Source organism: Macrobrachium nipponense, chromosome 1 (genome assembly GCF_015104395.2).
Source record: "Macrobrachium nipponense isolate FS-2020 chromosome 1, ASM1510439v2, whole genome shotgun sequence".
Taxonomy (NCBI): domain Eukaryota; kingdom Metazoa; phylum Arthropoda; class Malacostraca; order Decapoda; family Palaemonidae; genus Macrobrachium; species Macrobrachium nipponense.
This window is the reverse complement of record NC_087200.1, coordinates 35,090,464-35,106,631: the sequence shown is the minus strand read 5'-3', so window position 1 is coordinate 35,106,631 and position 16,168 is coordinate 35,090,464. Positions and strand designations below refer to the sequence as shown.

The 16,168-nt window shown below is 42.9% G+C and overlaps 1 protein-coding gene across 8 annotated transcripts in view; it reads right to left on the bottom strand.

Moving 5' to 3' along the window:
• The window catches only part of LOC135219230 (FACT complex subunit spt16-like), a 231,369-nt gene that overhangs the window by 188,457 nt on the left and 26,744 nt on the right, over window positions 1–16,168 (bottom strand). For all 8 annotated transcript variants that reach the window (XM_064255818.1, XM_064255819.1, XM_064255821.1 and 5 more), the window contains exons 2-3: window positions 13,690–13,878; window positions 3,527–3,607 (exon numbers count right to left, since the gene is read on the bottom strand). In XM_064255818.1, the coding sequence (XP_064111888.1) occupies window positions 3,527–3,607; window positions 13,690–13,878 (270 nt within the window). The remainder of the gene's footprint in view (window positions 1–3,526; window positions 3,608–13,689; window positions 13,879–16,168) is intronic.

The following is a 16,168-nucleotide window of genomic DNA, read 5'->3' as shown; positions in this document are numbered from 1 at the left end:
GTCACTGATATCTACGCCTTTCCAGCGGCGTTTTCTGGGCACTTGCGAGTCGACTATGTCGATGGAGTCAGCGACTGACCGTGGGCAAACTCCCCCAGTCTCCCTTCGACCTCCAGTATGTCTTCTCCTGGGAGCTGGGGAGTATGAGTGACCTTCGTCTAAGAGAACAGTGGGAACGGACAGCCGCGCCTCCTCGGACACGACACTGACACAACACTGACACTTGGCCTAACACTGGCCTTTTCGCTTGACTTCTCTACGAACGCATGAAACGACATACCCAAATCCATAACGGATTTCGCCAAGAACTCAAATTTCTTGTCCATCTTGGACTCTTTAACAAGGAAATGGTGTTGGGATCGGAAACATGGGATACCTGGTCTGGAGTAATTGGTACTGAAGTTGGAGGACTATCAATATGTAGGTGAAATATTCGATAAAAGTGGAGAAGATAGTGACTGTTTGTTTGCCTCTAAAGGCACGGGAGTTGTCTCTACTCGTTTTACTACCCGCTCTAAGAGCTGTTTTCCTTTTCCTATCTTTGTCCATCTTATCCAAATGAGTTTGAAAAGTCTTCCAACCTTGTTCATCTAAACTACGGCACTAATCACAAGTTAATTCCTTGCTACAGCACTGACCCCTACATTTAACACATTTGGAGTGCGGATCGTAACAGTTTAGCTAATCTAGTTTTGCAGCCACCGCTGCAAAACCTAACTGAAGAAGAACTAGCACCAGACATCTTTGTAATAACTTGCTAATAACTAGGCAGCTAACTGATGAAGCAAAAAAGACAACCAAGAAATTGTACATCACCAAAAAGAAAAAATCCACAATGGCGACGAAAGTCGACTGCAACAACAAACCACCGATGTTACCCCGTGGCCGGCAGAAAACAAATTGAAGTCTAAAGCTCTGCAGTACCAGGTATTCCCGAAAGTGGGCGGGATCTGTATCACCTACACGAACAATGGCAGCACTGCTACCGCCGCCAGGAATTTGAATTTTCGACTGCCAGGTAAGAAAGCGTACAGCTAATGTAATTGTTTGGTAAGTCACTTATGTGAAATTAGGGCTTCAAAAGTCGCTTGATACGCGAGTATATACGGTACCTCCAGTAAATGTCGGGGACAATCTGTTCTTTTATTTATATTACGATAATAATAGATCAGTATTATAATTTATTCTGTAAGTGATATAATTTTTTTTTTTTAAATGTTGCTTCTTGCTCTATGGAAAAAAATTAGTGATTTTGTTAATTTTCCGCGATCTACTATTCGGACTCCACACACACACACACACCCAAAACCAGTAAGTGAAGTGTTATAAGAGTTTGCAGCATACATATGTAAAATACGAGGGTAGTTTGTAAAATGGTGTAACCACTATTACATTGTGTACAATGTATTAGTGTGCTTGGTGACATCATGGTGATTGTACATATTTGTTTCATTTCATGAATGAATATAAATTTATTCTAAAAATTAGTTACTGTACTGATAACAGTACCATACTGTTGTATTAATGTAATCACAGCAAAATAAAATAATCAATGCTACTGTAAATTTGTATAGTGTAATTTTTGGCTTACAAAAAATACTTTCCCCAAGGAATATCTATGAATAGGCTTTTTATAATGAAGATATGCCAATAATGTGTAAGGTAAAAAATAGTTTTATAACATTTACGCTTCGTTGCCATCACAAAGAACAATACTACGATAATCTACGACAATTATTGTTTGTATGACTGTATTGTTCAGAGAAGTTATTTACTACCAAAATAATAATGGATTTCAAATTATAAATTGTTATTCTCTTTGTTATTACTACTGAAATTACACTATTATTAAAATTTCTGAAAGGTTAACGAACAACGAATGTCGCTGTGAACGGAACCGTATGACTAAATGTTTACTTCTCTTCCCCTGCTTGTCAGACTTAAAGGTTGATTTCATTAATATTGAATTATTGCTTGAATAGGCTATTTATTATGAAGATATGCCAATAATATATAAAACAAATATGGTTTTCTTACTTTTATTGTCAGTTTTTATAATGTGAATCTTTTTATGCATGTTGATGGTCACCACTCCGGGGCTTAGCCTACCAACAAACATCATTACGCAACACGGACAAATCAGAAATGCTGCGATTCATACCATGATATAAACCGAGAAGCGGTCCAAGGAAAAAACAGTGGCTAACTGATCAGCGACTAAGGCATGACACACTGTATAAATGTAATAACAAAATGCATATCAAAAATTCTTTCCTTCATCTTTCTTTCTAACTCCACAAACGCTCAAAGCCCAGAGAGGTCAAATATGTCAAGTAATGTGACAGGAAGGAGTGTTTTGCCAGATTAGCAATCAATGATATGTACATAATTCTCTCTCTCTCCGCAAATGTAATCTTCACAGACTCCTCTATTTTTACCAACCATTTACACTTTCTTTTTTAAGGGTAATGTATTAAGCCAACTTTTAAATGGAATTACAGTAACTTTAATTTCATTTAAACATTAGCTTAATACTTAAGACAGCTCTTTTCTGTCTCTCTCTCTCTCTCTCTCTTGTAGTTAGCGGTAGCATAGATAACTTTCAATTTACTTATTTTTACCTTTACCTTCTAGAACTGTAAATATCTGTTCTAAAACGGACAAATAACTACGAGTTGGATTAGTCCAAATAAAAAGCAGTTTGTTCATGAAAAGGAATTTCAGAAACAAAGAGAAAGTGAGAGAACAAAGAATTTCTTGAAGGTGATTGAGAAGACTTCTAAAGAATAGATTGGTTGGTCGGAACGGAGAACAGAGAACTATGTTGTATGTATTTAATCTTCATACACTCCTATATTTTTACCAACAGTTTATAATTTCTTTTTTAAGGATAATATATTAAGCAAACTTTTAAATGAAATTACATTTTGAATTTCATTTAAAATGATATTGTTATGATACAATAAAGTTTTATACATACTTACCTGGCAGATATATACTTGGCGCGAAGCGCCAGCCAGGCGCTAAGTATATATCTGACAGGTAAGTTGAATGTATAAAAAGTTAGGTTAATATTTATGGAGCATGATTAGGGTCACATTTAATGTTCAAACTTTAGATGCAAGCATTGATTAGCATTTTTTAAAGACCATGCTAAACTTATGTGAAAATTCCCCTTGTGCGAGGGAGTCTGGAACCTAACTTCACGTAAGTTTAGGCTGTTACTGTACCATGCAAGCGTAAACATTAACTACAGTAATTATTTGCTAAGTTATAAAAAATTTCTAAATAATACCTAATAATCCTGTATATGGAAAAAGAATAGTCTTATTTTGATATAGTACTAAAACATCTACATTTTTATTCAACATAACTAGTGTGACCTTTTGTGTTTTCTGTTCATGTCTGCAGATTTGCTAACAGATGTGAGGTAGGATATGAATCTAACTTTAAACTTTGTCACTGTTAATCTATTTACCAAGGGTTAAAAAATGAGTCGCTAAGTTAACTAGAGAAACACAATTACCTTGTCTCGAATGAGTAATTTAACAGGTGGGACACTGCTATTCTCATCCTTGTTCTTTTCTAATCCCTCCAAGATTAGGATCTGAAAGTAAAAGAAAATAAATGTCCAATGACATTATAAATAAAAATATATGAAAGTTGGTTTTTATTCCTTGTTCATCAGTAAAAGATTAGGTTGGGTACAGTGACCTTTCCATAAACTGTAGTATATAGTATTCAAGCAATAAAGCATTGCATAAACACAGTCTTCATAGATGAAAGCATGGGGTTGGAAAATTATCTGTAACCTACAATATACAAACGGCCACATAAAGTGAAGTGCATCTCACTACAAGACAAAGTAAAATGGATAAGTCAAGTCACAAGCAATGTCAATGAGATGGCTTATTAAAAACAGACTAACACAGAAAACAACTATAACAGAGAATCAAAAGTAAATTATTTTTCTAACATGGTCAGAGCTACCAACAGGGTGAACTGTTAAAAAAATGTTCTGCTCCAGATGTCGGCAAAAATATTTCACTGAATTGCAATCTTTAACCCTTGCAATCTAACAGCAATGCACAAAAACCCATAGTTCTCACAGTAATATTTGACTCTTCATTGAATATTAGCAGTTTACTCATTTTTTTTTTTTAATATCTTTATGGTCTACTAGTAGAAGTGATTGTCCTTCCCACCCATCGCCAAACTCTCTCATCTTCCCTTTCATTTTAGGGGTTAGGACCTAAGACATAATTAGATAACTTTATTGCATATGAAAATTATTGTTCCATGTTTTCATGTGTGGTTTTGGCATTCCCACCACAAAATTGATACCTATCATCTTGGGTATTTCTTGTTTAGTACTAATTCTCATCTTGCTTATTTCAGCTACTTACCTAGGGTCAACCAACATCTGCGGCAACTGCACTGTATGCCGAAATATTCATCATAGTGTCAAACAATGCCAGCGACTACACAGTTTGTAGCTTTGAGCAATACATTGCCACAAATTTTTCCAGGATTTCCATGCCCCTTCTTGCCATACTGTGATATTAATTATCGGTTGCCTATTCTTTTCCTCCACACATGATAACATCATACACGGTATTCTATAAGACTACTACTATCTTCCTTCTTGGACAATAGGAAATAAGAACATAATGAGCCCAATATCTTCTCAGAATTACTTCTCAAGATTAAAGAAACTTTTGGTTTTTGGACTTAAAAACTCTGTTACTTGCTCCATTTCCTCTGGAACCATTCTTACAATAGTTTAAGCAAGTGCATTTAGTTTCTTGGCCATGGGTAACTGCAGAATATGCCACTTCCCCTAACACCACACCAGCTAACGAAAAAGGACCCAACATAATGCAATTGCTGTATACTGTTTCTATTTCTTTCAAGTAATGTGATGCAAATATTGACTTACATTTCCAGAAAGTATCCAGTTAAATAGAAGAGAGTAAAATTTCACTTGAATGCCAATGATGTAGCCACAGCTCTTACCTCATGAGCTTTAACTTTGCAGGAAGCAAAGGCATCGTCTCCAATCAAGGAATGAGCTTCCGTAATAAGGTCCCTGAAGAAGAATGCCACAGCATTCGAGCACTGCACGAGAAGGATTTTTAACCGAAAAACCACAACTCACTTGAAGGGACCACGCAATTCCTCTCTTTTCAACTGGACATACAATTCCTGTTATACTTATAATAACAAAAGGGTGAGGCCAGGGCTTGGAAAGCACCTCATTTTTTTGCCAGAAACCACAGGGAGAGGGAGCAGACAGCATTCCCCAGGGAGAATCCAGCTCTCTGCCTTTGATAATGGAGGTTGACAGACCTCTAGAGGTTCTCAGGAATAGCTGAAAATCCACTAATGCAGCTATAGATGTCTTAGTAGACAAGATACTACATCTTTTACACCAAGCTCAGAATGTTACCCACTTTGCTTGGTTATCGTTAGGGGTTCCATGGTGAAGGCATGGCAATAACCAAAAACTGTCATTAGCAGATTATCCACACCGATAAGTAGAAATACATGTCACAATTTCTCAAAGTAAATATGATATTGTCATGATACAATATATAGCTGTATTCTCTGACGTCCGACAGAATTTCAAAACTCCCGGCACACGTAATGGTCGGCCAGGTGGTTAGTACCCATTCCCGCCGCTGGGAGGCGGGCATCAGGAACCATTCCCATTTTCTATTCAGATTTTTCTAGACCACTGTCCCCTGAGGGGAGGTGGGTGGGTACTTGATTATATATATCTGCCAGGTAAGTATGAACAAACTTTATTGTATCATGACAATATCATTTTGTTCATGACACTTACCTGCCAGATACATATATAGCTGAATCCCACCCTTGGAGGTGGGAAGGGACAGAATAGAAGGATTTTGGAAACACAATACATGCAGATGATTGACATCTTGGTTCCTTACCTGTTAGCATAGCTGACTTCATGATTACTGTCACCCAAGTCTGCTTCTGCTTTACTAGTCTCTCCAGCAAGGTAGTGACCTGTATAGCTGGAGAGTTCTAGATGATCTGTCAACGGGAGCGTGACCACAATGCGACTAGACCATATTGACCATACTCTGAGGACAACGAAGCATAAACAATACCACCTGACCTAGCCCAGCTAAAGTTAGTCCCATAACTTTTAGGCTAAATAAAGGGAAGTCCGCCTCAAGCGGCCGACCCTACAACCATAAAAACCAATACCATTAATTAAAAGCACACCTATCCACTTTCTAAAGGATGGGATTCGTGCCGCTTCACGTCCACAATACTGTATCTGCGGAAATGTACAGTCCAAGCAAGTAGCAGTTCTCATATGTCGCCTTCACATCTCTAAGTTAGTGTGAAGCGAACACAGAGTTGCTTCGCCAAAATGTGGCACTCAGGATATCACTGAGTGCCATATTCTTCTGAAAAGCCACCGAAGTCGCTACAGCTCTGACTTCGTGAGCATTAACCTTCAGAAGACTAAGGTCACCATCTGGACAGGACGAATGAGCCTCCCTGATGGTGCTTCTAGGGCATTCTTCGACATTGGTAATTCTGGTCTCCTGACGGAACACCACAGGTTGTCCGACGGACCTCTACATTGTTTGGTTTTCGCCAGATAAAATTTGAGAGCCCTGACAGGGCACAGGACTCTCTCTGGTTCTTGTCCGGTGATCTCTGATAACCCCTTGATTTCAAAGCTCTTGGGCCAGGGGTTAAACAGGTTTTAGTTAAGAACGAGGGACTCAGCGAACACACCGCATTGTGTTCTCTGAAGCCCACATGTTTACTCATGGCTTGAATCTCGCTAACCCTCTTCGCTGTTGCCAGAGCGGATAGGAAAAAAGCCTTTCTAGTTAAATCCTTCATAGAGGCAGCATGCATAGGTTCAAATGGGCTTGACATTAGAAACTTTAAGACAACATCTAAGTTCCATGACGGAATCTTAGGTCGTGGTACTTTTGAGGTTTCGAAAGACCTCAAAAGATCGTGCAGATCCTTATTATTTGTCAAATCCAAGCCTCTGTGTCGGAAGATCGTCGACAGCATGCTTTTGTAGCCTCTGATCGTGGGCACTGAAAGCTTGTCAATATTCCTAAGATGTAGAAAGAAATTAGCAATCTAGCTCACAGAGGTCGTGGAGGAGGAAATACCTTTCCTCCTACACCATCTCCTGAAGACAGCCCACTTCGATTGGTAAACAGCTTGAGAGGATGTTCTTCTAGCGTTGGCAATAGCTCTTGCCACTGCTCTTGAAAAACCTCTCGCTCTGGCCAATTTTCGATAGTCTGAATGCAGTCAGACTCAGAGCGGAGAGGTTTCTGTGACACCTCTTGAAGTGGGGCTGTCTGAGTAGATCGATTCTTTCTGGTAGGGTCCTTGGGAAGTCTACCAGAAATGACATGACCTCTGCGAACCAGTCGCTTGCAGGCCAAAGGGGGGCGATCAGCGTCATTCTTGCTCCTTCTGAAGCCGCAAACTTCCTTATCACTTCTCCCAGGAGTTTGAATGGTGGGAAGGCGTAGACATCCATCCCCTTCCAATTCCATAGCATGGCATCTATCGCTACTGCTCCTGGGTCGAGAACCGGGGAGCAGTAAATCGGAAGCCTCTTCGTCTTCGATGTCGCAAAGAGGTCTACTAATGGCATCCCCCAAAGCCTCCACTACTCTCGACAAACCTCTGGATGGAGAGTCCATTCGGTCGGACGCAGCTGATGTTGACGGCTGAGAAGGTCTGCACGAACGTTCTGCACTCCTGACACGAATCTCGTCAGGATCGTTATATTTCTCATTTTCGTCCAAAGCAAGATATCTCTCGCTATCCCGAACATGAACCGAGAATGAGTCCCTCCCTGTTTCTTGATATATGTGAGAGCCGTGGTGTTGTCCGAATTGGTCTGGACAATCCATCCCATAATTCTTCTCTCGAAGAATTGGAGAGCCAATCGAATTGCTTCCAATTCCTTGAGGTTTATGTGCCAGGACCTCTGTTCCCCTCTCCAGAGGACTGACACTTCCTCCTCCCCCAGTGTTGCTACCCAGCCTGTCATGGACGCGTCTGAGAACAAGACTAGGTCTGGGCTCAGAAGTTTGAGAGACAGTCCTTCCGATAGCTTGACGGGATCGAACCACAACTTCAAATGGTCTTTGACCGACTGAGAGATTATCAAAATTTTGTCCAAGTCTTTCTTGTTCTTCCAGTTGTCTGCTATGAAAAACTGGAGTGGCCTGAGGTGCAGCCTTCCCAGGGAAACAAACTTCTCCAGCGAGGAAATGGTCCCCATCAGACTCATCCATTCCCTCGCCGAGCATATCTCCTTCTCTAAGAAGACTGTACTTTTTCTAAGCATCTCAGCCGACGTTCCATGGATGGAAAGGCTTGAAAAGCCACTGAATCCATCTGAATCCCCAGATACACGATGGACTGCGTAGGGATCAGATGGGACTTCTCGAAGTTGACGAGAAGGCCCAGGGCCTTTGTCAGCTGTAACGTCGTGTGAAGATCCTCCAGACACTTTGCATTGCACGACGACCAGATAAGCCAATAGTCTAGATAGAGTGAGACTCTTATCTTCGAAAGGTGAAGCCATTTTGCTACGTTTTGCATCAGAAACGTGAATACCATCGGAGCTGTACTTAGTCCGAAGCAGAGGGCTCTGAATTGGAAGACCTGTCCTTTCAAGACGAACCTGAAGAACTTCCTGGACCGAGGATGGATCGGAACATGGAAGTATGCGTCTTGGAGATCCAAGGACACCATCCAGTCCCCTGGCCTTAGGGTTGCTAAAACAGACTGTGAAGTTTCCATCTTGAATTTTTCTTTTCTTACGAAAAGATTCAGTCTGCTCACGTCCAGGACAGGTCTCCATCCCCCAGACTGCTTCAGGACCAGGAAAAACCTGTTGTAGAAGCCTGGGGAATTCAATGATAGAACCCGCTCTACCGCTCTCTTCTCTAACATTTGATCCAGAAGATCTAGCAGGATCTGTTGTTTCGAAGTCTGGTAAGAGGGCGACAGATCTATGGGTTCCGTGCTTAATGGAGGTCTTGAGAGGAACGGGATCTTGTAGCCGTTCTCGATCACTTCGAGTGACCAACTGTTCGCCCCTCTTATCCTCCATGCTTCTGCGAAGTGTCTCTCGCTCCGACCGGTGTCTGAAGAGTAGATAAGTCATTTCCCCTGGGTTTTGAGGGGGCTCTGCCTCTAGGGAAACTCCTCCCCCGAGTAGAGGCTCTCGAGGAAGCTCTGCCACGAAAGGGCTTATAATTCTTCCTGGAAACTTGTGTGGTTCGGGAAGAGGGCTGGGCAGCAGGACGTTTCGAGGACTGAGATAATAGGTCCTGCGTCGCTTTGTCTTGAAGATTAACTGATAGATCTTTTACCATTGACTGAGGAAAAAGATGAGCAGAAAAGGGGGCGAACAACAGTTCTGCTTTCTGCGCAGGCGATACTGACTTCGCTGTAAAGCTGCAGTAAAGCGCACGTTTCTTTAGGACTCCCCGACGCGAAATGGGATGCCAGTTCGTCGGAGCCATCTCTCACTGCCTTGTCCATACATGATAAAAATACATGATAAAATACTAGACAATTCCTCTAAAGAAATAGAGTCTGGGCTTCTAGACTGCATATCTAGGACCCCCAGACACCAGTCAAGGAAGTTAAAAACTTTGTGTGTCTTGTAAATCCCCTTGAGATGGTGGTCTATTTCCGACATCGTCCAGGATACTTTTGCTGATGGAAGGTCAGATCTTCTAGGTGCGTCAACTAAGTTGGAGAAATCACCCTGAGCAGAAGCAGGGATTCTCAATCCTGCTTCCTCCTCTGTTTCTTACCAGATTCCTGCTCTACCACTAAGTTTTGCAGGAAGAAGAGCAAATGAAGTCTTGCCCTTCGCCTTCTTTGATTCCATCCAAATCGTGAATCCTTTTGAATGCCCTTTTAGTGGAGAGTGAAGTGGCCATCTTCACAAATCCTGGCGTCTTCCTTGCCTTCGATGAAGTTAGTTGTGAAGGCAGAGAGGAACTGGAGCTTGAAACTTGTTTGGAAACAAGTCTTTCAAGAGGCGAGTTAGGGTTTTATAGTCCGAAGAGGATGGAGCTAAAGGCTCTTCCTCATCCTCAGGACCAGGGTCAGTTGAAGATTCTTCTTCTTTCAAGGGAACCGCAGAGGTGCCCTGCTTCGTGCGAGAAGAGACTAAACTCTTATGTCCCGAAGGAAGTTTTGAAGAGGAGATTCGGGTATGTCCTCCTATCAACACTGAATTTCTTTCAAGTTCCTGCAAAGGAAAGTCATGCGGAGCGTCCTGGAGAACTTCCTCTTGATGAGCGTCCATATGGGACTTTTGTTGAAGTCCTTGAAGTATAGGTTGCTTACTCGTCTGAAGAGCGTCCTGCCCCATATTCCTTAGAGCGTCTTGACGTTTAGGACGCCTAGCGTCCTCAAAAGTGTCCTGGAGAGCGTCCTGACGTGAAGGATGTCGAGCGTCTATCAAAGCATCCTTGTAATCATGCCGTATAGCGTCATGGCGTTTAGGACGTTTAGCATCTTCAGAACCTGCATCGCGAGCTTCTTGTCGAGTAAACCGATGTTTGTGATATCGAGCGTCCAGCAAAGCGTCCTGAAAAGTATCCCGACAAGTAGGGCGTCGAGCTTCTCTAACATCGTCCTTGCGAACTTCATGGAAGCGTCATGATACGTAGGACGAAGCGCGCCATCAATGTCGTTATTAGAAGCTTCTTGGTGAGTTTCTTGATACTTTAGACTCCGACCTTTTCGAAAGGCGTCCTCATGTTCTGCATGACTGGACTCTTGTTGTTTCGAAAATCTTACGTTCCGAGAGGTCTCCTGAAAGACTGCAGGTCGAGCGTGCTGAAAGGCGTCTTTACGGGGTTCTTGCCGAGTGTCCAGACGCTTAAATCCCTTTGGAGGAGTGTCCCAACGAGGAGAGACCTTAACAGAGACCTTAACAGAAGTTTCTTTGAAAGATCTATGGCGATGGAGACTCTCCCTCCGTTCTCTAAACACAAGATTATCCTCCTACGACTGAACGGCGCCGGAGCGAGTCCTCTGAACTTTCTCCAACTCTCTGACAAAGACGACGGCCGCCGTGCGACATCTAGTGTCTTTGTCGCTTTCACCGATACTTCTAGAGACTCTATCAAAAGGAGCACTTGCGCGTTCCTGAATGAGTCGGCAAGGTCTAGAAGGCGACGAAACAGGAGAGGACGAAAAACGAGAAGAAGGAGAACGCCTAGATTTCTTGACAGGCAGCCATAGATCCTTCTTACGATGACGTGATCTTGTCTCTCTCTTTGCGAAAAACGCAGCCTATTATTGATGTATCGCTACTAGGGTCTCTCTAGATGGAGAAGATCCATGTGAAGGACTTATCCAGTGAGAAGATGGGTGAGGGGACGCCTTCTTCTTTCCCTCAGGACTAGAATCAGGACGATTGGAGTATACATCTACCTCCTCTTCACAAGAAGTCCTAAATCTCTTCTGCGGGATACTGTCTTCGAAGTCTTCCGGGGAAGAACGAAGCGGAAGTCGCGGAGGAGGACGTTCTCGATCTCCAGATGAAGCGTCCTCTTCTCTAAACCCTCTCTTAAGAGGGCGGGAAAGATGATGGCCGCCTGTGTGACATCTTACGTCCTAACCGCTCTCGTCTTGAGAGGCCTTCCGAGAGCCCCACCCTCGTTGAGGTGAAGACGTCTCGGAGGAAGAGAAGCACTCTTTCAAGGTTCGAGCCCGCACACGATCTTTGGCAGCCTGGGAAGCGTCCTCAGGTTCTGCCGAAGGGACGCCAGACCGGTGTTCAGTTCCCGTAACCCTCCTTCGGCTTTCGACTTGTCCATTCCCTATGTCCTGGGAGTCCGACAGAGGTCTCAGCCTGGAGGCATTATAGGACCGGTCCGATGCCCCCTCCACAACACTAGGGGCACCATCACTATCACTGCACTTTTGCACATTAGATTGGAGCACGAGCACTTTCGATTCAAGGTTCCGAATCGACTCCATAATTGTAGTAAGGGCATTTCCTTCAGAAATCACTTCATTGCCCGAAGGCAAAATTACAGGGTTAGGCGTAACAGAATCTACATTTAGGTTAGACTGCGGGGCTTTATCACCCTGACTTTTGACAGAAGCACTCCTGGAGGAAGACCTGATTCTGTCACGTTCAAGCTTACGTATATAAGTCATACGCCTTCCATTCAATATTAGTCAAAACCTCACATTCTTTACACCTATCATCCAATAAGCAAACATGCCCTCTACAATTCGTGCATACCGTGTGAGGGTCTACCGAGGCTTTCGGTAGCCTCACCTTACACTCTTTCACACCGCACACCCTGAAACTAGTAGAACTAGATCCAGACATCTCAATTCAAGAATAATCAAAGCCAAATTCAAATCCAAACCACAATAGCATATGCCAAGTCACAAAGCCAAGTCCAAAAAACCAAAAGACAATCAGAATACTTAAGTGACCAAAGAAGTTTTCAAAATCCTAAGAGGAGGTAATGGAAACAGGTGTTTACACTACCGGCGAGAGAAAAATCTGAATAGAAAATGGGAATGGTTCCTGATGCCTGCCTCCCAGCGGCGGGACTGGGTACTAACCACCTTGCCGACCACTACGTTTGCTGGGAGTTTGGAAATTCTGTCAAATGTCAGAGAATACAGCTGTATATATATCTGGCAGGTAAGTGTCATGAACAAAAGACTTTTTAGAGATAAATTTACGTTAAATAGAAGCAAGAACATCGCTCTGAATTGAGTTAAATTCGGTGAAATAAACTTACCTCTGCCCTCAACTGATTTTTCCAAAGCAAAACATGATTGGTTTGTTTGTATTTTATAAAACAATAGTAATGTAAGACTACATACAGTAATACAGGCAGTCCCTGGTTATCGGCAATCCAGTTTTATGGGGCTCATCTAGCGACATAAAATAGGAGATTTATGGTGCCATAACAGGCTGAATTCCAGCTATTGGTGCCATATAATAGGCCTAGTTCCGGTTATGGGTGCTATAACATACCTAACACCTACCACCTAACAGAGGCACCATAATGGTGCCAATAACTGGTTATCATGGTGCTGTAAATAGTCGCGTTTTGGTTAATGGAGGTTTTTGCTTATTGGCACCTCCGCCAATAACTGAGGACTGCATGTACTGGATACAGCGGAGTAAAGGATAACTTTTTAAAAGAGCCAAGGAAAAGATGCATATTTGTTATGTTTGTATTTCATGAGTCGGCCTCAGCACTTAGCCTAAGCTACTGATAATTAACCAGACGACAATGGTACGGAGGGTAAAACCCAGTTATGAATATATTAAGTGCCATAAAACCAAAAAAGCGGTTACCAATACCAACGGTAACCAAGGGGCTGCCTGTAGTTAAAACTACTTTGGTAACAGAGGAGCTGCCTGTTGTTAAAACTACTTAACTACCTTGTTTGCCAACTTCACCGTAAGCAATTCTTAATGTAAAGGACCGAGAGTTTGTATATTGTGTGGGAACAAATAAGAATTTTAGGCTATTGTAAAGAAGCAAAGAATCAGAAATGACCCAAGGAAGACTGATAGGATTCAATACAAACAAATTATGACACTAAATTCTTAATTGTACAATATAAATGATTAACATGAGTAAGACATACCTTTTTCTTACTTGCCAAGAAGTATACTACTTTCTCACAGCACACCATAATAGTGTCTGTCAGTTCATAACCAAATAGCCATGTTTGAGTTGCAGTTGATTTTGAATAAATAACTTCTTGGTCAGCACCAACAACTGAAACAAGTGCATCTACTTTGCTCAGCCCATCATCTTTCCCATTTTCTGCATTCTGCACAAAGGAAAAACAAATGAAATATATATTAAATAGAGAACACAACAAAGCATTAAATAAAACCACAAGCTCTTAACACTAAAATGATTTGATTTCGAATTCAATATGAAGTATGGATGGATTTAATAAACAAAAATGGCTAACATAGCATCTGTTCATAGCAGACATTTGCAAAATTGAAGAACTATTATACATGGACTGTACTTGATTGTAACTGGTGCCATTAATGGACACAAAATTACACCTCATCCATTATATTCTTTTTAAACATTCAAGACTATTATATCAAAATAAAATAAAATCACTATTAATTAATTTTATATGTAAAACCATTTTCACCTTATATATTACTGGCATATCTTCATAATAAATAGCCCATTGAAGGAATAATTCTATCAATGATATCAACCTTTAACTGTTAGTGGCAGGCAAACAAAATGTAAACATTCAGTTATACGGTTGCATTCTGAGCGACGTTTATTGTTCATATATTACCCATAGGAGTGTGTGACGATTGAATACTGTCTTCAGCACCTGTGCGACAGACAAGTTCTTGCAGAATGCAAGGGTTGGACCAATGCCTCTAACTTCGTGGGCTCTCGGACAAAAGGTACTGGTGTCGGCACTCCTGTCTGAGCCATACGCTTTCCTATTTACCTCATGAAGCCAGAAAGAAATAATGTTCTTGGACACTTCTTTCTTGGTCACCCCGGTGCTAATGAAAAGGTGTCGACACTCAGGCCTGAGGTGTCGAGTTTTCTTCAGATAGCGCTGTAGCACCCTCACAGGACAAAGCAGCATCTCTTCCGCATCATTACCAGCAAAGTCCTCTAGGAAGGGGATCGTGAAGGACTTGAACCTGGCGACAGGGACCGAAGAGTTCTGAGTCTTGGCTACGATATCCGGGACGAAATAGAGCGTAACTGATCCCCATCCCCTCAAGTGTTTAACATCGAAGGAAAGACCGTGAAGTTCTCCTACTGTCTTTGCTGATGCCAGGGCCAGCAGAAAGACAGTCTTGAAGGTTAGATCCCTGTCTGAAGACTCCCGGAGAGGCTCGTAGGGTCTACGAGTCACATCCTACCCTGGGGGCCTGAGTTCCCTGGGTGGGCAAGACCTCTCGAAGCTCCTCATTAGGAGAGATATTTCCATGGAGGAGGAAATATCAACTCCTTGCAACTTAAGGACTAGGGCCAGGGTGGCTCTGTATCCTTTGACTGCGGAGATAGAGAGGAGCTTCTCTCGGCGAAGAAAGATAAGGAAATCCGCTACTTGCTGAAGAGTGGCTCTGAGTGGAGAGACCCCCCCCCATCTACGATACCAAGCACAGAAGACAGACCACTTTCCCTGGTATACTGCTGCAGAGGACTGTCTGAGGTATCAAGCCATCTCTGTTGCTGCTCGATGAGAAAAGCCTCTTGCTCACAAGAGATGGTGGCTAACAGCCAGCCGTGAAGACACAGGGAATGAACTGCCTGGTGGCACCGTTCTACATGCAGTTGTCACAGCAGGTTGTGCCATGGGGGAATCTCTCACGTAAACTAAGAGGTTGTCCCATCGGTGTTGGAATGCATCCTCTGCAGCTGCCCATGGGTCCGGCACAACTGAAAAGAAAACATGGAGTTTTCTGTTGTGCCGGGTGGCCAACAGATCCACTACTGGACGCCCCCACAGGTCGAAGAGCCTTCCGCCACGTCTGGATAAATAGACCATTCGGTCCCAATCACCTGATTCTGGCGGCTGAGCTGATCTGCCACTACATCCCTCTTGCCTGGAATGTATCTGGCTGACAGCTCTACCAAGTGAGCTACGGCCCACTTGTGCACCTGCATCATCAACTGGTGCAACGGGAGGGACGCTAGGCCCCCGTTTGTTGACGTATGCCACAACCGTAGTGTTGTTGCTCATCAATACCACTGAGTGTCCCATCAGTCGTTCCCGGAACTCTTGGAGTGCGAGAAACGCAGCCTTGAGTTCCAGGAAGTTGATGTCAAGGTGCCTGTTGTGATGGTTCCAAACTCCTGCAACCAGCAACTCTTCCAGGTGTGCGCCCCAACCCTCGGTCAATGCGTCTGAGAACAGCAGCATCTCCGGAGGGGGAGTGCGCAGGGGTACTCCTATTAAAAGGTTCATGTCGTCTAGCCACCAGGCCAGGTCCTCCCTTACTTCCTCCATAAGAGGAACCAGGAAGGATTGTGGATCCCGAGCCTGTGACCAGCACTCCTTTAGTTTCCAATGAAGAGACTGCAGGTGAAGATGCCCATGAGGGACTAACTTCTCTAGTGAC